At 41.1% G+C, this 20,519-nt stretch overlaps 1 protein-coding gene across 4 annotated transcripts in view; it reads left to right on the top strand.

Annotated features, from left to right (window-relative positions):
• The first annotated feature begins 2,524 nt into the window (after positions 1–2,524).
• Positions 2,525–20,519, top strand: part of DCC (DCC netrin 1 receptor) — a 1,139,939-nt gene continuing 1,121,944 nt past the window's right edge. The window contains exon 1 of one of the 4 annotated variants that reach the window (XM_058692059.1): positions 2,525–3,437. In XM_058692059.1, the coding sequence (XP_058548042.1) occupies positions 3,347–3,437 (91 nt within the window). In that variant the 5' untranslated portion in view covers positions 2,525–3,346. The remainder of the gene's footprint in view (positions 3,438–20,519) is intronic. The other 3 variants (XM_058692060.1, XM_058692061.1, XM_058692058.1) reach the window with 3 other exon arrangements.

Raw genomic sequence — 20,519 nt, 5'->3', positions numbered from 1 at the left:
TGTAGTCAGATTCATAGCCTAACAAGTACCATTTGACTAAATGTTTGTGTCTTTGCAAATAAATTTCTAAAACATGTTATAGAAAGTATCTTTTAAAGTTAGATTATGATATTAGGAGATGGATAGAAATAGACTAAGATAATTATCTGAATTAAGGTAGGACAAGAGATATAGTTCCATAATGAGGATCTTAAAAAGAATTAAATATCCTGAATTTGACTCATCCTCCTGGGATAATCTCAGAAAACCAATGTTCCTAATGCTCTGTTTCCCAAACACACACATACACACACACACACACACACACACACACACACACACACACACACACACACACAAACTTAGGGTCCAGGTGGTTTGAAGAAATGCTAATATTGATTAATTTGCCTTCAGAACTGAGAAGTGTGTCTGGTTTCCCGTATGTTTTATTACAAGATTAAACCCCAGAAGAGGAACGCAAAGCACCAAATGTCGTATAGACTATGTGGAAAGCATTAATTATACTAAACTATTTCCTGTGGCTCCCATTTCTTTCCTCTTCCTGACTGATCTTCTGGTTTCCTTTCTTCCTGATAAGGAAGCTAAGTGGGAAATGGGCCTGGCACTTCTAAGAGGAGCAATGAGAAAGTGTTATGTCTCCCAGGTATAAGTCACTGTGCTATGAATCAGAGAATATTGAAGTGTTTCTGAGAGGAGATCCTGAAATCAAGCTGGAGTCATCTTTTTAAGGAGAAGGAGGGCATACTGGGAACCTGAGTATAAGTAACTGTCAGAAGCTAGTTGTGGAACCAAATGAGTATTTAAGAGGAAGAGAAGCTTATTGGCTAGTGGCCAGATGGCTTTGGCTACTCAGGGTACCAGAGTCAAGGACTGTAGCTAAGAGCAAGTTAATCATTAGTCATACTGTATTAGACTGAGTGGTGTCCATTTAAATGGATTTGAACAGTAATGATTATTTTTCTTTCCTACACGCCTACTCTTTGCGTATATACTTTTACTGATGAGGAGAACAGAGAACTTAATGACTATCTCAGGAAGAGATTGCAAGACTCTCCTAATGCCATACTTCCTAATCCAGTGGATCTTTCTGTCATTTTAGCAGGGGGCATGCTTGAGTTCATTTTGTGCATGTAATGAAAGCTAAAGATTACCTCCTCAGGAAAAAAGAGCATGTGCACAGAAATCCATCATTTTTCATAAAATTTCAGGATATTCTTGAGCTCCCTGAATTTTGTCAGCAGGGACTCCCCAGAGAGATCCATGGACCCAGTTAAGGATTCTTGCTCTAAACCCTGAGCATGCACCTATACAGACCTCATCCCCTGATAAAGGAAGCTTTGAGTGTTTTGAGAAAACTTGGGATTCACAGGGAATTCCATTCCATTCTAAAAATCCTCACTATCTCAGAAGGTTTCAATTTGGAGATCACAATTACTTATTTTAACTTTTCCCAGGCAGGAAGGGACAGATATGGCTAATGGTCTATAAATACTATGGTCCAGTTCTAGTATCACGGGACTTTTCCTGGTAATGATTTTATCCTGTAATTTTCAAGTCTGCCCTCCCGCACTTCTTTTAAAATACTCATATTTTTTTTCTTCTCAAACTCATGAGTTGGAGAGTGTAGGGAAGAGAGAGAAAGAAGAAATAGTATAACAGAGTGAAGGGTGGAGATAACCTGCATCTGGACACCCCCTTAGAAGAACTTTTACCAGAGTGGCATTTCTATTCATCATCCTTCCTGGCCAAGTTCATTCATTTGTAAGTTCCCTTATTCAGCAAAAACATATTAGCGTGTGTAGTATTATAAGTCCTACACGAGGTCCATGAGGAGCCCAAAGATGAATGACAAACAAACTCTCCTCTCAAAGGAGCTTGAGTTCCTGCAATGGAGATAAGATATGCAAAGAAAGTCCATTTAAAATGATTTTCTGAAAGGGCTTCACTGTTCTCTCTCCCTAACAGAGCATCTCCTCATTAGATGGACCATCATATTTATCACGATTTTTAAAAGTATCCATTTGTGCCTCTCTTCCAACAGATCACAAACCCCTTAAGGATAGAGACTGGGTCTTATTAAACATCATATCTATATTTCATGGGAGCTAATAGGGCACCGGGAACATAGCAATGCCTTAAGAATTGTTGAGTGAAGCACTGAATCAAATCATGTCCGGAGAAGAGAACACAGACTAAATAAGATGTCTTACGAAGAGGACCCTAAGCTGCTGTGTCAGGAAATAGTGGTCTGCATTTGTCCTGTGTGTTTCTGGACATAGGTTTCCCATCTGTCCTAGAAGGGAGTTGGATTAGGCGATTCTTTCCAGATGAAAATTTCTATTTTAAATAATGCTGAAAGCAGAAAAGGAAATGCCCTGGCCCTCTGACCCAGTTTAAACACCTGTCTTGGTTTTACAGTCAAATAACAATCATTTCCCAAAGGTTGAGTGTCAAAAGGGATAGCTGAAAAACCCCAGACACTCAGAATATTCGTAGGCTCCATTGACAAAAGTGACTTCCCACGCTTTGCCCACAGAGGGCATCCCTGCTCATTGATATGTAGACCAGGCAAAGGCAGCTGCTGGAAGCCTCCTCCGACCGCTCTTTTTTCCCTTCACCGTCATCTCTCTGCCCCCACCCCCTTCCCGTGGAGTCTTTGCCTGATCCAGTGCGTTTCCCTCCAGTCTCCACATTTTCCCTTCCAGCCCTCCACTTCTCTGGATCAATGGATAGTACGGCTCCAACTCCCACCTCACACACCGCTGGCGGACACCCCAGTAACAAGTGAGAGCGCTCCACCCCGCAGACCCCTGCCTCTCCTCCCCGGGTCCCCTCGGCTCTTGGAGGAAAAACAAACAGCATCCCCAGATCTCCTGCGGATTTTTCTTTTTCAACTTTATCCAGCCTTGGACAGGGAACCAGCCTCGACCTTTTAATGCACAGCCCCGCCACAGGATTGCTTTCTATCTCCTCTTGGTCCCTTCTGGATATTCTCTTTATTGATGACTCAAGAACCCCGTGGAGAGCGGTTTTCCCTCTTCTTCCTCCCTCTGTCTCATTGAGTTAGTTTTCTAAGGTTTTACCGGAGCTTGGCATCTCTTGGACCGAATGGAACTTTTCGCTGCCTCCTTTTGCTGCTGATTCTGTCAGTGGACCAGCAAAGAGGCAGAAGAGGCACAGGGGAGGTGGAGAAAGAGGTGGAGGAAGAGGACGAGGAGGAGGAGGAGGAGGAGGAAGCCGAAGGGGCTCGGCGCGTGTGTGTGCATGTGTGCATGCGTGTGTGAGTGCATGTGTGTGAGTGCCGCCACTGCCCAGGACCTCCGGCCCCGAAGGTGTTGGCTGAAATATGGAGAATAGTCTTGGATGTGTTTGGGTACCCAAGCTGGCTTTTGTACTCTTCGGAGCTTCCCTGCTCAGCGCACATCTTCAAGTCACCGGTAAGAGGTTCTTTCCTTTATTCTCCTCCACTGCCCCCCATGCCCCCCTTTCCTTATTTCATCTGGGGAGTATTAGAATTGGGGTAGTGGAAGAAAGAGCAAGATGATCTGTGCTCGCTTTCCTCCCCATTTCCTCACAGATGATAAAAGACTGGAAGACTCCCCCCACCCCCCGGGGGGGTGGGGAGAGCGGAGGATGTTGGCGATTGGGGAGAGGGGTGCCCCTTTGCTCTTTTAAATCTGGTGCTTCTTGCATCTTTCGTTTTGCAAATACTTGAGTTGTTTTGGAGAGCTGACTGGCTGGGGCAGGGAGGAGGCAGGCGATGGGGATGTCGTTGAAAGGAATTGGGTTGGATCCTTAAAGCCTTGGAAACCTACCAAGAAGGAGAATTGGGGCAACAGGACCAAGTGGGGGAGGTCGTGGGGGGTGCTGTGAGGAAGTCGGTGTGGAATGTAGATGGTGGGGCTGAGAATGTGCTTCTGTGTGACTCAGGTTTGGATTTTCAGCCCTGGTGATTAAGAACTGAGAAGGGGACAGCTAACGTGTTTGGGCACTTTGGAGGAAAGGACGGTGGTGCCCAAAGAGGAACGGAGTTGCCAGGAGGCGGGAGGCATGTTTTATTTTACTGTATTTTATTTTAACGGTGAATGCAGTTTGCAAGCTAAGTCTCCATATATCTCCAGGATACTTCCAAACTCCAAATAATTGATATTCTGGGGAACCAGCCCCCTGGCCCTGACATTTGGCAAGCAGAGTTTCTAATTAAAAATGTCAAAACTGTTTGGGGATTGGATTGGGTTCTAGCAGGGAGGGATGCTCAGGGCTGCTGCAGTCTCCTAAAAGGGAGCTGGGGGCTTCCATGGCCAGAAAAAAAAAAAAAAAAAGAGCAAAATGACTCATTATGATGTCCATTCTTTTTGTCGGGCCTCACCACAAGTGTAGATAGGCACTGGGGTACGGGAGATGGACTCGGCAGAGAAGGAGGGGAGAGCAGCCGGTGAGCATTCAAATCCCTTTGGAAACTACCTTTTCCCTTTTCTTTATCAAAAAGGAAAGGAGCCTCAGGCTGGGGCCAGGCGTCCAGTAAGAGCCCTCAACCCACGCCTTGGAAATTAACCCGGAATGTAATGTAAATCACAGCAAAGCCCCCTGCCTCCCAGGAGCCTGCAGCTCCAGCTTTCTTGTTCGTGCTAAGCGCTGCCAGGCCCAGGGTTGCGAACCCAGTGGTGAATGCGCCTCTCCCGTCGGCTAGGGATTCAGTCAAGCACGGGGCCAGCTGAACGCTCCCCAAATCCTGGCTCTGCCACACTCAAGCAGGAATCTGCGCAACCTCACCAACCGGACTCCTCACCTTCGTTTGGCCTGACAGAAGGAGCCGAGCGAGAGTGAGGAGTGTGTGTGTGCGTGTGTGTGGGGGGGGCTGCGGGGAGGGGGTTGGCCAGACAGAGTGAGCAAGCGCGAGGGGTGAGTGTGTGTGTGTGTGTGTACACGCAGGGGTGAGTGTGTGTGTGTGTGTGTGTGTGTGTGTACGCGCGCGCGCGCGCACGCTCACAGCCGCATCTGCCGACAGGCAGCCCGCGCGCTCCCTCCCTTCCTCTCTCTAGGCCGGTCCCCTCCTCCCTAGCTCCTCTCTCCCAGCTCCCAGAGCTTTGTCCTCAGCAATTACTCCCTCTGAAGGTGGGCGGGGGGGCATCTCGCTGTAATGAATAGGTGTCTTTTTAAAATTCCCTCCTCACTAGACGCTAGAGGCTGCTGCAGGAGGACCCTTGTGCACAGAAGACAAGAGTTGCGCTCTCGCAGGCAGTTTGGGACGCCCCCACAGAAGGAGAGGGGAAGTTTAGAGGGGTCATCCTTCCTAGATGGAAAGTCTGCCAGGCTGGGCCTGAAATGCCTTGGCTGAAAACATTGCATTAGACAAAGGTGTGCAAAAATGGACAATGACGTTTTGTCAGTTACACTAAAATATTGTAAAGCCATTACCCAAGTGGCTTTGGCAAGGGTGGGGATAAATGAATAGAGATTTGTATATGTTTTACGAAGATTTAAATTAGTTAAATATTCCCTTCCCATTTATTGAAGTTTCTTATATAGAGAGTTGGGGCTGTACAGTATTACTGCTTTAATTTCAACCTCACTTCAACAGACAAGTGTATGCTTGCAAAGGCAGACAAAAATATACATATACAAAGGGATATGCCTGTGGATAGGCTTGCGGGTCTAAATCTTTAAGCTAGTCTGTACTTCTAAATTGTTGCTGTTATGTACAAATGAATTGTGATGCATTTTGCTCATGCCCCAGGAAAGTAGATGGTGCAGTTTTGGGATATTGCTAATTCACATCACTCTGGTCTTTGCTCGTTAGTCTGTTTCTCCTCTTTCTCTTAGTAGCAGTTTCCCCTCTTCAGGAACATAGAAGGGAATTAATGCTGAAGAAAGCACAGTTCACTCCATGAAAGGACCAGTAGGAGGTGCCCTTAATAAGGCCAAATGTCTAGTTTACTGATAAGTGAAATTCTCATTCAGCAGGATGTTTCAAAGACCTTGTTGATTAGTAACAAAGGATTATGGAGACTAGCACAATAGCCCTGGATATTTTCCCACTTCCTAGATAGAGTCCAAAACTGCTGTAGATTTTATGAAATCACCGTGACATAACAAAGGGCATCTCTGAACAGTATTGGCATAGGATGGGGACGAGGTGCTGGAGGAGGGTGGTGGCTTTTCACGTGGCTTTTGTAAGATGCCACCTCCTTATATATTTGACTTGAGCCACAAGCAGAGGTACTAAGTAGAGTCTTGGGACCTCAGATGAGAGGAAAACTTTAGATGTTCGATGTTAATGAATGCAATAGCATATATACGTGTTAATTAATTTTTCATATTTATGTTTGTGTCACATTCCATTGAAAACAATTTATGAGAGTCTATATAGTTTGGACATGATGAAATGAGGCTTTGCTGCCTCCAGTATCAACCCTTCTAATCCCCCAACCATAGCAGATCAGATGCCCCATCTAGGTTTGCTGTTGAGTGAAGCATGACAGCACCTGAGGGTGCCTGGATGGCCTGGGTGTCCACTCTTCTGTGAGTGTGGCGGTATAAATCGCCAGCAACCTGTCACAGCTTCCATTTTCCACACAGCAGCCGTTACCCTCTGAGTTATGAAGCATGTGAAACAGCCACCACATGTGTTATATGTGAATATATTGGGCTTAGTGCATTTGCTTTAATGCTCTTAAAAGCTGGGCTGGCTTGAGCTGCTGATAGGCATTTTTTTCTGAGGAGAGATTTATAACTTCTCAGTGTGTATGACTTACATTTATTCTTTGGCAAGTTAACCTCTCAGCAAACTTCCTTATTGTTTTCATTGAAGAGGAAGAGCCTTAATCCTATCTAAATTCCTGAATGAAGCCCTGCTGAAAGTTTCTTGGGGAGTACAGAGTATTTGCAGGCTATAGTATGGTTTTCTCAGAAATGGGACACTTGGACAAGAGATTTGGGGAGGTAACTTTTGGGTGGAAGGGGGTATTTTTAATTTCTGGAGTGGGAATGAATGACACTGCATATTTCAGGGGAATCCCAGCACTCTATTCTCCAAAGCATCTTTTATGAGAAGGATTTTTTTCCTCTCTGGCTTGCGTTTCTGCTTTCATGCATCCAATAATCTAAGATTTCCAAATGCATGTGATTTGCTCCTAGAATGTTTTCCACTGCGCACACCAGGGTCATCTGGTACCATCTCCCTCCTTTGGAAACAAGCCCTGATTTAAACCCTGAGGTCTCAACCAAAACACTTCTTATCTTTCGGTGGTGCCACACGTTTACAGGCAGTGCTGACGTTTCTGAACAGCATATTTCTTTTCAAGGCAGACTGGGTCCCGAGATTATATTTTAAAGCAAATATGCTTTGGAAAATTTGCCACCGTAAACTTTGCATGTCAGACTTTCTCCTCATGCTTCTACCGGCCAGGGTAACTCTGTTAGAAAAGAGTGTAGTAGTTTCTGGCATTTTCTTAAAGTAAAACACAATCATACATACACAAAGAGAAGGGGATTTCTAACTTCCATATGCCTCCTTTTTAGATGTGTGATGTTAGGCTGAATTAAAATAGCGCTAATTACATAAAGACACTTCTGGAAACCACTGTGATTTCCCTAGTGAGTGAGCTCTTCTTACCTGGTTATATAGATCTTCCCGCTTTTGGTATATATGGACTGTATCACTCTCAGGAACTTGTATCAAGTTAGGAACACATTGCTTTGTTGTGGTGTTTGTTTCACAGCTACTGGCTCAAATGATACATTTTTGAGGATTAATCTACCTCATATGATAATCTCTTAGATGAGCTATATATGTAAATTTCAGGAAATCTTAGTTTGCCTATATAAAAAGAATAATGGCATAAGCTCAGTGAGAATTATTTGACTAATTAACTAAAGATAAGAAGTCACTTGGTTCTGGAAACATACTGTAATCCCTAATGTAGATTGATAAATACTATATGCCTTTACAATTCATAAAATGTAAACGTGGAATCTTCTCTTTTATTCTCCCTGTTTTTTCATTATGATGCTCCAGAGGAGGATTAAGAGTTTCATGAATTGTCACAACAGTTATGCCTTAATGAGTCATAGCCTGGGATCTCACTAGCTCTTGATTGAAACACACTGAATTAAATATGAATGTACTGCCTGGCCAGTTGCTCTCCATGCTGCCTGCTAGTGGGCCCCTTGCTTCTCTCCAGCCTGTCTGTAAGAATTGTAGTTCTCCTCTTGCAACTGTAAGGCATCAATACTGCCTCTCTTGCTTCAACTCAGGAGAACCTTTGTTACCATGAATCCAGGCCCCAGATCCACAGGCACGGTGCTTAACATGCTGTATTATACTTTGCAAGGTCATGAGGATTGCCTTCAAAACGAATTTTTAAATTTTCACAAGTGTTTCTTTTAGTGGAGAGTTAAGCTGTACTCTGAAGACAGCTAAGTAGTGCTCTTACCGTAGGAGACTCTGACTAGTAGCCTCTCAGCCAGTATTATTGGAGTTCTAGAGCTCATCAACATTAAGAAGATATAGGAGTGCATACTAGAAAACAGTAGGTTGTGCCAACCGGGGCATGCTGTGTTTTCAGGAGACTGTTACCGGGTTGGAATAATGTAAATTTCATTTTCTTTAAAGTTACTACTTATCTGAGGTCAAAGCATTTCTTAATGGTATTATAATATCCGTAGCATGCCACTGCCCCAAAGCATTTAAGATCTTTTTCTTCAAACCAAGACCTTAAGTAAAGCACATGTTAAGCGTGTCAATAAGACAGGATGAACAATCCAGACTATTTTCCCTGTAGACCAATTAAAAAAAAAGTGCAAGATAAAATTACATGTTACATATGCCAAGTGGGTAATAGCAAAAAATAAAGTGTAAATTATTATACACCTTTATAATTGCAGCACTCAGGTAAATTACAGCACAATTTATAACCACACTTTTGCTTCCTCCCACAATGGAGTTCTGATTCCTTATCTTCTATTTCTCTGGTTTAACACCATACTAACAGCAGAAATATGGGTTGGCTGATTGGTGATCAAAATTACAATAGTGCTTTAAAGTTCTTTGACAAATTTTAGCCTAAGGTTAACAAACCAGGCCCCTTTCACTCAACTGTTTAGCAAATATGTTTTCCTTAGTGGTTTAAAAATGCCTGAACACTGGTGATAAGATTTAGAAATATATAGTAATGTGTACAATTAAGTATTCCTTCTTTTTCACTATTGATGGTAATTTGCCAATGGTAAGGCTAGTACATGTTGCTTTTTATAAATAGCTCCAAACATCCATATTATTCACAGATTTCATTTCTTGGGGGGAAAGTTCAACCAGAAAACACACAAATCATTCCGTATTTATTGATCATATTTTTAAGGTCTATTATTATGACCTGACTTGAGTGGGAAAGTTTCTCTTCTCTGCTAAATTCCATGAGCCCAGTGCCTATAACTTACTTCTTATTTTCATGATGTACTTTAGCTTAATTTTACACATCCACATTCTGTGACTTCTTACTTGCTCAGTCATCTAGCAGTTTCCAGGGAGGAAGCCTCTTTATATCACTTGTGACTGATGGGACTTAACAAGAGTACGTGTTGCAATTTGGGCATTTTGCCCTTGTCCTTTGCTCCTCCTTTAAAGATTGGTTCTTGCTACAAGGCTCCTCTTGAGAGTATCTAGGACAGAAATGTTCCACTGAATTAATCTTTATGATGCGGTCTAATGAAAATACCAACTCATTAGTGCATTTTGACCTAACAGGGCTAATAGTACCAACATTATTCTAATATCTAAAATATTCTTAAATATGCTTTTAAATTTTTATAAGAGAACTAAGGAGTTAAACAATTAACATAAATATTATTTAATCAAGTCAGTTTTCTTAGTAGCAGAAGTTTCTTGTTAAATGCCAACATTTTTGGATTTACTTACTTTTCCATAGTCTTTAACAACTCTTTACTCACTTAGCTGTCTTTTAGGAATGTAGGACAGAATTTAATCTTTCTTTAATGGATCCAAGGCATCACTGTGACTCAGTTATTATATCATCTGATATTATAGCAGTGATTTCTGAAGATATTACATCATAGAGGGCTGTTTATTTTTCTGTGAAGTGTCATGGGCTGCTGCCTTTGTTTTCTTCATAGTTTTATTCCTGATTTATAAAATGCATTTTATCCATTTGTTTGTGTCTAGGTGGAACTTCTTCCTGTTATAAGATTTCTTCAAAATAGTCCTTTTCTTTTCTACTTTTGATTTGCTAAGACATAGGGGACTGAGTTTTGTTGCAGTTGTGTCTAAAGTAAAAGAGACTCTAAATCAGGATCTGAGTCCCTCACTAGAGGAAAAAAGAGCTAATTGTTTTAACTAATGGGTTTGTAACATTTCTGAAATCCGATATTACTTTGGTTACCAATTTTCTTTATACAACATGTTTTTCCCTGTTAAATGAGAGTGTAGACTTCATAACTTTTAGTTATGTTACTAGTTTCAATGTTATGTGGTTTATTATGAACTACACTATACAAATAGTGCTTGCTATAATTAATAATATGCTGATGATTGTGATAACAGTAATTATAATGAAATAACCCATGTACCCACCAGCAATTTTCTTAATTTTATGTTAGTTTCTTGCCTTCTTTATATATTTGCTGCATATGCATGCATCTTTACCATGTTATTTTGTTTTGCTTGTACTTAACTATTATGAAGTAAATGTAACATGTGTATTCTCTGATTTGCACTTTTGATAAACATTAAGTATTTGAGACTCATATGAGGGTGCATAATGTGGTATTTCAGTCACTTTCTTTGCCTTATAATATTCCACAATATTAATCATACCTTATTTAATTTACCATCGATGGACTTTTGAGAAGTATTTTATTATTGCCGGTAATGCTGTTATGAGCCTTCTTCTATGTGTCCTCAAGAACAAATTTGCTATCATGTCTAGGGTGCATATATAGGAGGAGGGACATACAAAGGACACCTAAGTCATAGAAAGGCCATCTTTACTTTTTGGAGGCAGTGACGAGTTTCATCTATTGAAACTCCCACAAGGAGCATAGGAAAATCCCCTTTGCTCCATGTCTCCACCAGTATTTAGTATTGTCATGTGTTTAATTTGCCCTCATCTGGTGGATGTGAATTAGAATCTCAATGTGGCTTTAATTTGCATTTCCCTGATTAATAATAAGATGAGCATTCCCTCCCCCCCCCCCCCCATAAATTTAGTGGCCATTTATAGTTTCAGCAAGATAATTCTATGATTCTGTTTCTCCAGAACTGAACAACCATTTACTTTGGAGGTATCAATATTATCGGTAGTTATTCTGCTTTTTCTACTAAGCAACCGTTTGCATTTAGGCATAGATAGATGTTATCAGTAGTCTGACTTTTAGTAGTATCATGTTGTGGCCTGATACTGTGTCATGCTTATTTTAGCACAGACTTTCCTTAAACACCTTCCAAATGAAAAACAAATCCTTAGCCACTGTAGAATTATTGGTTATCTAGAGCAGCTCTTGCCTTGTCAGTATCCTGCTTTATTCTGTTTGTTATGTCTTTGTAACATATCACTTACAAGGAAGCAGGATGCCGGGGTGCCAGGCTTAATTTGATGACCAATTCCCTGAATATCATGAAACCTAAACACAACTGAATTGCATAGTTACAAGAACAGATATGAAGTCCAAGTTAAAATCCTTGGTCTGACCATTTGAACTTGGGTGTGTTTCTAGTAGGGTAAAATACGTAGACCAGGATGATTGTTACATATGTGACTGTGGCTTTCAAACAACATCCATGCTCTTGTACCTCCCGAGTTTTGTTTGGGTTCATAATTGTTTCATCTGTTCCCATGGGGCAGCTAATGAAGGGCTCTGGATGAAATGAGGCAATAGATATGCTAGCAGTGGCTTTGCTGGCGTGTTTCCTCTGTGTTGACTCATTAGAGATGTGCACGAAGGCTGAGACATCTGAGCAGACCCTCTGGACCCAGAGTTCCCAATCCATTGTTGCCACATCTTTTCTCAGCCTCCTGGGATCCCAGAAGAATATAAATTAGAAAATCTGCAAAGCTTTCCCTTTCATGTCTAATGTCTGGGCGAGGTTGTTCCCTGCAGGACAATTTCTAGTTATTTTTTCTCTCTGGTTTGAGACATCTCCAGGGATGATCTCCCTGTTTCCCTTGGGAAACTTTTCAGCAGCATATAAATTCTTAATGTTAAAAATTTATTTTGCACTCCATCCTAGATAATCCTGTTCTCAATATGCTTCCCATTGCTCCTGTCACTCAGCTCCCTGGTCCCTGTTTCTCCTTGTCAGTGATACTCTGCCTCTTCCATGGGGAAGCCTGTTAGGTAGTTCTAGCCTCAAGTAATTCTTGGGTTCCCTTCTTAGTCTTTATTTAGCAAGACTATTAAATACTTTGTTTATTTAATCTTTCTTCCTACCCCTTCAGAAGCTTGATCATGTTTATTTTTCTTACCTGAACTCCCTCTAGTTTGTTTATATCTTCCTGGTAATCAAGGGCCCCCCAATTTAATGTTCTGTTCTAAGTAGGCTGTCCTGAGTCATATATTAGAAAGTACAGATTTAGCATAGTATTTTACCTATTATATAACCATTCTGTGAACACACATTTGTCTCCCTTCAAATTTGTGTTCTCATTTGTCAGATAGGACTATTGGTGCCTAACAAAATCATTGAGGTATCATAAGGATCAAATAAGATCAAGAAGTTGATTCAAGGGGCATCTGGGTGAAACAGCTGGTTAAGTATCTGACTCTTGATTTCGGCTCAGGTCATAAGTCCCAGTTCATGTGTTTGAGTCCTGAACTGGGCTCTGTGCTGACAGTGCAGAGCCTGCTTGGGATTCTCTCTTTCCTCTCACTCTGCCTCTGCCCCTCTCTCTCAAAATAATAAATTAACTTTAAAAATAAAAGAAGTTGATTCAAGATAATAGTTACTAAGCGTTTTCTATAGCTTACAGAGAATTAACAGAACGTCTTAAATGTGTTTCTGCCCTCACGGGTTTATCATCAAATGGGTATGACAGGCACAGACGTAGCTAAATACTATACAAGGCAGAATGGTGTACTCATTAAAAAAAGAAGCACAAGCAAAATGGGGCAGACTCTGAAAAATATTAACTACCTTGTTTATGCATTATAGCATTAATATATTTATATTCGCCAGATGGGCTGACAGAGCCAATTGATTCCTCTTTGTATTTTTAGGTTGGCCAAAACAAAAGAAAACAAAAATAAAAAGGAGGGAGGGTAAAAAGTTGCCACTCACATTTAAACCAAGCTATAGGTATGCTAAGAATGAAGATATCAGAGGTATTCTTGGTAGATCAGACAGCCTATTGCTATAAATACATCCCCAGGCTTCCATGACCTTCTCCTCCTTTATTTATTGAGTCTATGCCTGGCACTGTGCTAAGGCAGTGATGGAGTTTTGAGCCTACTGAATGGAAATGCTAACCAAATAAATATAATAATCCACAGTTGCAAATGAGATAAGACTTTGGAAAAGCAAAAACAAAAAAGTTTTGTAGGTGAGTGACTCAGACTGTATATCAAAGAAGCCTTCCCTGAGAAAGTTGTAGTTGACATCTGAAGAATGAGTTAGCTTAAAGAGGGGATGTTTGAGAAGGGCAGGGAAGAGAATGGTAGGTAAGAAAAGTGAGTGCAAAGACCCTTTGGTGGGAGGAAGCATAGTGAATTCAAGGAAGATCAGTCTATCCAGGGCCAGGAGAACTAAGCATTTTAATGGCATAGCCGAGGCTGGACAACACTTTTGGATCCCCTCTCTCATACTCAATATACTGGTTGAATGGATTGAAATGAGTTCACGACAAAGACCTTTTTCTAATCTCAGCATAAACATTTAAAAACGTAAGTAGGGGTGCCTGAATGGCTTAGTCAGTTAAGCCTCCCACTTTGGCTCAGGTCACGATCTCGCAGTTTGTGAGTTCGAGCCCTGCGTCAGGTTGTGTGCTGACAGCTCAGAGCCTGGAGCCTGCTTCAGATTCTGCGTCTCCCTTGCTCTCTGCCCCTCTCCTCCTTGTACTCTGTCTCTCTCTCCCTCAGAATAAATAAACATTAAAAAAAATAAGCAAATTACTTAGGCAATCTTTGCCCTGATTTTCTTATGATCAAATAAGAGTTTATGAACCTATCCTATGTGTCTAGAAATACCTTATGGGGTTGTGTGGACGTAACTAATGCAATAAAGGAAAGGTATTTAGAAAAGTATAAAAGACTAGCAAATGCAGGTGATTATCGATAAGCATGTGTAACAGGCTACTTTCACTTGGAAAGCTATGACTCTGCAGAGGGAAACAGAACTTTACCTGTTCTGTGCAGGTAAGAACAGCATGAGGAAACTTCTTTCACTATGGCCTCCTTTCAGTTGTGTGCTTCATCACTCTTGGTGAATTAAAAAGAACTGAACCTAAGATTTTTTTTTTCAGATTATTTTCTCACTATGCTCCTTTCGTATACATTTTCTCTCCAATATTATTTCTTAAAAACATGGATGTGTGTTCGTGTGTTCTCTTGGCTTTTTTTTTAAATGTTTATTTATTTTTGAGAGAGAGAGAGTGCAAGCAGGGAAGAGCAGAGAGAGAGGGAGACACAGAATCTGAAACAGGCTGTGAGCTGCCTGCACAGGGCCTGATGTGGGGCTCAGACTCACAGACTGTGAGATCATGATCTGAGCCGAAATTAGACGCTTAACTGACTGAGCCACCCACGCGCCCTGAGTGTTCTCTTGGCTTTAAGTTACAGCTCATATAGATGTGACTGAGCTTGCAACATTTCCTCTACTGCCGCAAGTTGCAAACGAGTCACTGCACAGCCCTGTGTGTGGTCTTTGGTCATGATGAGAGGTAGTGCAACGTAGGGAGAAAAGCATGCTGGTGAGTGGACTTGACCTTGATCTCCCTATCTGTGAAATGGAGACAAAGGCAACCTCTCTTTTCCAACTTTAAGTTGGGTATAAATCACTTCAACAGTTAGACAGAAAATAACTAGTGTAATCCCAACAATAGGTGTTCTGTAAATGCTACTTTAAGTGTTATCTTAATATGAGCTAGGTTTATGCTGGGATTGTCTTTATAAATAGAAAATTTCACAGACATGGGCAGGCCACCCTAAAACCCACCTCAGTTTTATTGTTGTAGTTGAAGATTTCAAAGACGTAGAAATAAAATATGATAGACTCTCAACAGCAGTTTTGAAATCCAGCCCATGCTTTGTTTAGTGGGCCAGGGTTTAGCAGGCCATGGTCCATGCCTTTGCTGCAGTTAGAGGCTAACAAGTTCAGCTGAGTTAGACGTGACACAGCACAGTACTGCTCAAATCTGGTGCCATGTAACACTGTGTGTGGATTCCTCATCCAAATTAACCTCCTCCATTGGCTCTCTCTGAGTAACCACATCCATTTCCTGCAGACTCATTGATTCTGGCATCCACTCAGCATGAACTTTTGGAAGTTAGTGCTTGCTTGGTTAATGTGTAGTGCTAGGTATAATTTGTCCCAAAGGTCTTCTTTCTGGAGGAGAGGCTGTCAACTTGGCTGCATATCAATGCCCAGCCCTAGGTCTTACCAATTAACTTAGACTCTTAGAGATGAGGCCTAACATATAAGAAGTTATTAAATCTTAGGTGGTTCCAAAGGGCAGCCAAGTTTGAGAACCAGTATCCTCGGGCCTTGCTCTTCAAAGTGTGATCCATGGACGGCAGCATTTGCAACTCCAGGAAGCTTTTGAAAGGAATGCAGAAACTTAGGCCACACCCAGACCTAGTAAATTAGAATCTCTGGTGACTGGGAAACACTGCCCTAGGAGACTGAAAATACAGTGGGGAACGTACTCTTGCTCTATTTCTTTGTAAAAATCTAGTCAATGGGGAAAATGCTCCAGCCAGACTAGGTGAGTTTTAGTTACTTTGAAGCCTCTTTGGGGAGCTTTGACTTCAGGAGCTGGTCTTGCAATGGTAAATGATGCCAACATCAAAGTCCTCTGCTTTGTGGTTCAGTGGCTAATATATTTCTCGAAGGCTGTGACATATTTCATTTTCCTTGAGATGAAAAGCCCTTGAAAATGCTCTTTAGGTGTTCCATCTGCCTTTTCCCTTCTTTTCTCATCAGTGCTCAAGAAGAAGGTACATTTTAAAAGGGTCTGCTGGTTTTCATTCTATATGGCCACCCCCACCCCCATCCCCTTTCCTCCTTCAAAATGCTTAGGCTCAGGGAAAAAGGCAGGTACTTGAAAGGGACACAGGGGCCCTGGGTCCTTCTTCACCCCACCTCCTCTGCCTCTCAAGTCTGATGCTAAAAACACATATGTGCTCAAAGTAAGACTGTGAGGGGTGACCCCACGATGAACCGCGCCTTGTGACTGGGAACTGTCTTCAGGCTGTGAAACAGCCCAAGTGCTCATTTGCCTGGGCTTATGTGGCAGGGGAAGGAGGGCATAACTGAGGTTTTTGAAGAGTAAAGCTTTACAGACGGAGAGCTCAGTGCGAGGTTTTGAAGTTCTTGCTCTGCACTGCTGGCAGACAGAGGAGCTTTAACTGGCCTGCCTCGAATCACACTGTACAAGAGGAGAACGTGGGGGCTCAGCTGTGCAGATTAGAGCAATCTGAATGAAAATCACTAGTGTTCCTCCTGGTAAGAGAAGTTTCTGCCTAGCTCATGAACTGTAGGCCCTTTTCTGGTCCCTGTAGAAAATGAGGAGGGCTTTGTGAAAGGTTATGTAAGGCTGCTGGTTCTTTTCGCCCCTAGAGTAAAATTCTATTCAGAGAGGGGTGACACGGCCTCTCAAGGGGGGGAAAGTGTGATTCTGACCCTACAGCTTAGAAGAGATAATTTAATCATGATTTAAGAATTAAAGGAAGAGAGGAAGAACAAAATTGTAGGCAGTGAGAGTGGGGCGTATGAAAAGAAATAGGACTCTCAGAGTGCATCACAGCCCTGAGTCCTGGTCGTTGCAGCATTTATAGGGTGCCACCTGTTCCCATTCTTCTGGAACCGAGCGGTTTCCCTGGAAACAGGACTTTTAGTATTAACAAGAAGACCGGCCCAGGTTAACTGGAATGGTGGGTCACCCTAAATTAGGTACCTGACGTGGGGAGGAGAGTGGGGGGAATTTTTAAGGGCTTTCAGCAGCGCCGTGGTGCTTTAGACAGCACACAGCCAGAAGGAGGAAGAATTTGGGGGTGCACCAGTACATACTAAGGGGAGCTGTTCCAGCAGCCCAAAGATGGGTACCCATTTGGAGGTTTAGAAATGACTGTGTCCTTGGCCATCATATTTGACTCATCCAGTCCTTACCTTCTAACCCTATGCTAAGGTCAAAATTGATGTTCAAAATGGAAGGTGTGTTTTTGTTTTTGTTTGTTTGATTTTCTTTTGGTCAACTACCTGGCCTGGGCTGGCCAGCTACCTGGGCCGAGGAAAAAAAAACAAAAACAGAGCAACAAACAAAAACAACTTGTCAGAAACAGCTTATTTTCAATATCAGGATATGTTTTAGAGATAGTAGGATGATGTATTTGTTGGAGAGATAATGTCTAAGACTTCGTGCTTCATTGTGCTGGGTCATATTAATCATTCAATAAATACCTGTTAATGAATTGATTTCCATATAATGGTTATTCTCAAGTTAATTCTTCATAGAATCTGAAGTTATTCTTGTGCACAAGCCAAACAAAGCTAAGAATATGTTAAATTTCAGAGTACTTTCCTTTTAACTATAGAAAAATGTATTCTTTCCCTTTCTCCTTTTTGCTTGCTTTTTTTTCCTTTACATGACACTATTACCAATTTGATGGTAACATTACAGTGTTCTTGTGAAAAAATCTAAAATCAAAGAAATCTTGCAAATTTTAAAATGCTGATATGTGGTGTGATGTGATGTGTATGATGTGTGGTGTGGTGTAATGAGTCTATAAAATTTGCTCTCATTAAGCTCTGTTACTAAAGCAGTTAGGGCATTTTTCAACTCACATGTATGAACGTGGTACAAAATAAGATAGGTAAATAATTATTTCCTACATAATTCCACCAGAAATAGGCTCTCTGTTTTCCCTAGAAGACTTATTCCTGAGGATTGGGATGAATCAAAGAATTAAAATGCTATTTTTTTAGAAGTCAGTGGAAGCCAGGACAAGATGATGGAGGTAAGAGAGTGCCCCTGAATGAGAAGGTCAATACTTTGTGTGTTTCAGTGCATCAGTCAAGCAGGAAAGGACCTCAGCAGTTGTTTAAGATGACCCTCTCATTATACTGATGATCAAACAGAGTTCCAGAGAAGCTAACTGAGCCCCCAAATTACAAATCCCAGAATGCGTGCGTGGGACTGAATCTTAGCTCTGCCGAGACTTAACTTTTTGACTATCATTATGTTTCAGTCCTCATCCTTAAAACTGGGAAAACCATTGCTGCATGGGTTAATGGTTGTTTTTTTTTTTAATTTTTTTTTGGATTGTACTTATTTTTTATTATTTTTAATTAAGTTTTTATTTTAATTCCAGTATAGTTAACTTATAGTCTTATATTAGATTCAGGTATATAATATAGTGATTTAACAATTCTATACCAGGGGGGTTAATGTTTTAAAAAATGCGTTACTCAAAAGGATTAGCACAATTCTTGACACATAGTGAGCACTAAGTTATTTCTCTGTGTATGCATTCAATCAGCAGATGTTTATTGAGATCATGCTTGGTTTACCACATTTGGTGGCTCCTACAGTAGTTGTAAAAAGCATATAATACACTGCCATTGTTGTTATAGAGTTAACAGAATGCTTGGGGAAATAAGACTTAGACAGTTTAAATAGGAAAAAAAAAAGATAAGAAAGAGCAGATCACAAGACAGTATACTATTAAGAACCAAATGAGTGAGGAGTACAGGTAGAGTACAGGAAGAGGAACACTGTTAGACTTCATGAATGAAAAGCAACTGAGCCTGGTAGACAAGCTGATTAGAAAGGAAAAAAAGACATTTCTTTGTGGACACTGCTCTTTATATGTTCAGGCTCTGGGCAAAAAGTGGAAGGATGGGGAGCACTTCACTTCCAAGAGCCAGCCACTCCCTCACCTCAGGCACTGGTTCTCATCACCAGCAGTAGCTCCTTTGTTCTCTAGCCTCTTTCCAAATGGATTTGTGATAGCCTAGGAAAAAACAGGAGAGAAAAGTAACAGGATCACCTGAGGAGTATATTTGGCAGCATAAATAATGTAATTTTAGAATGAAGAGGTTTTGCCTGCAAGGCTTTACCTAGTAATTTTAAGGAGGTCTCAGAAGGACAAGTTGCTCAGGAGAGGACACATGCTATCACACACCACATTTTGAACTCTGAGATCTAGTGGCTGAGAAAGCATATTTAGGCCCTTGAACTGATGGAATAAGCGCGTGCTAGAAATTAATGTTTCCATCTTTTTCTTTTTAGCACAGCTTTAAGATGTATAGGAAGCTTTCGCTCAGGATGCCAAAATCCTTTATTACTAATACATGAAGGGTGTTAGCTAGCCCGTAAAAGGTTTTCTGTACATCTTACAGCCAGAGGGCAAGTAGCCCAGCTCAGAATTTGCAGATTAAATAGTTCTTCTTTTGCTTTTTGTACCAAAATACTAAGTCATGTAAGGTTATGATAATTAACAATTGATAAATGCTGATACACTTTTCATGTTAGTCTGGTACTTAAATTTTCTAATAGATTTCATATCCATTGTCTAAATTCATCTCCCATTACCTCTAAAAAGTAGGCAACGTGCTTAACCCATGTTTTGTGAGTGGGGTTATGAAGATTAGTGGTCAGTTACTTGTTTAATATCGCACAGAAGTTACCAATTCTGTAAGAAAAAACCAAGTTTTCTGACTGAATCCATTACTCACTAGTATGTAACTGCCATCTTCCAAAAGCAAGAGCAAAACAAAAACAAAAAAGCAAGGCATCCCACTTTTTTGTTTCCCTAAAATGCATGTACTTAAAAAAAAGATATCTAGTACCAAAACCTTAATTTTTAATAGCATTCTCCAATAAAAGGAACAAGAGTCCCTTGGAGAAATGGCTGATTCTAGGACTTAGACTGGAAATGTTTAGTCTGAGGCATCTAATAGTACCAGAGAGTAAGAAAGTTCTTTAAAAGAAATGCCAAACCTACAATGATGGAGAAGGTCAAAGGGACACAGGAGCTAACTGAAAGCTCTCAATAGCCAATGCTGGAACAAGTTTTCTTTTTAAAGATTTTATTTTTAAGTAATCTTTAATCCAACATGGGACTTGAACCTATATCCCCAAGATCAAGAGTCCCATGTTCCACTGACTGAGCCAACCAGGTGCCCCTGGCCAATGTTGGAGCAAATTGAGCAACACAATAAATCAGCTAATTTTACAAAATGAACGTCCATGAATTCATACTGCTATAAATAAATGATTGAATGAATACATGGGAGAGAGTAGACAAATCTATGCAGAAGTCCACATAATTCATATAGACAATTCACCCTC

Source organism: Neofelis nebulosa, chromosome 11 (assembly GCF_028018385.1).
Source record: "Neofelis nebulosa isolate mNeoNeb1 chromosome 11, mNeoNeb1.pri, whole genome shotgun sequence".
NCBI classification, from domain to species: domain Eukaryota; kingdom Metazoa; phylum Chordata; class Mammalia; order Carnivora; family Felidae; genus Neofelis; species Neofelis nebulosa.
The sequence above is the reverse complement of the archived record's forward strand: the minus strand, read 5'-3'. Positions and strand labels throughout refer to the sequence as shown.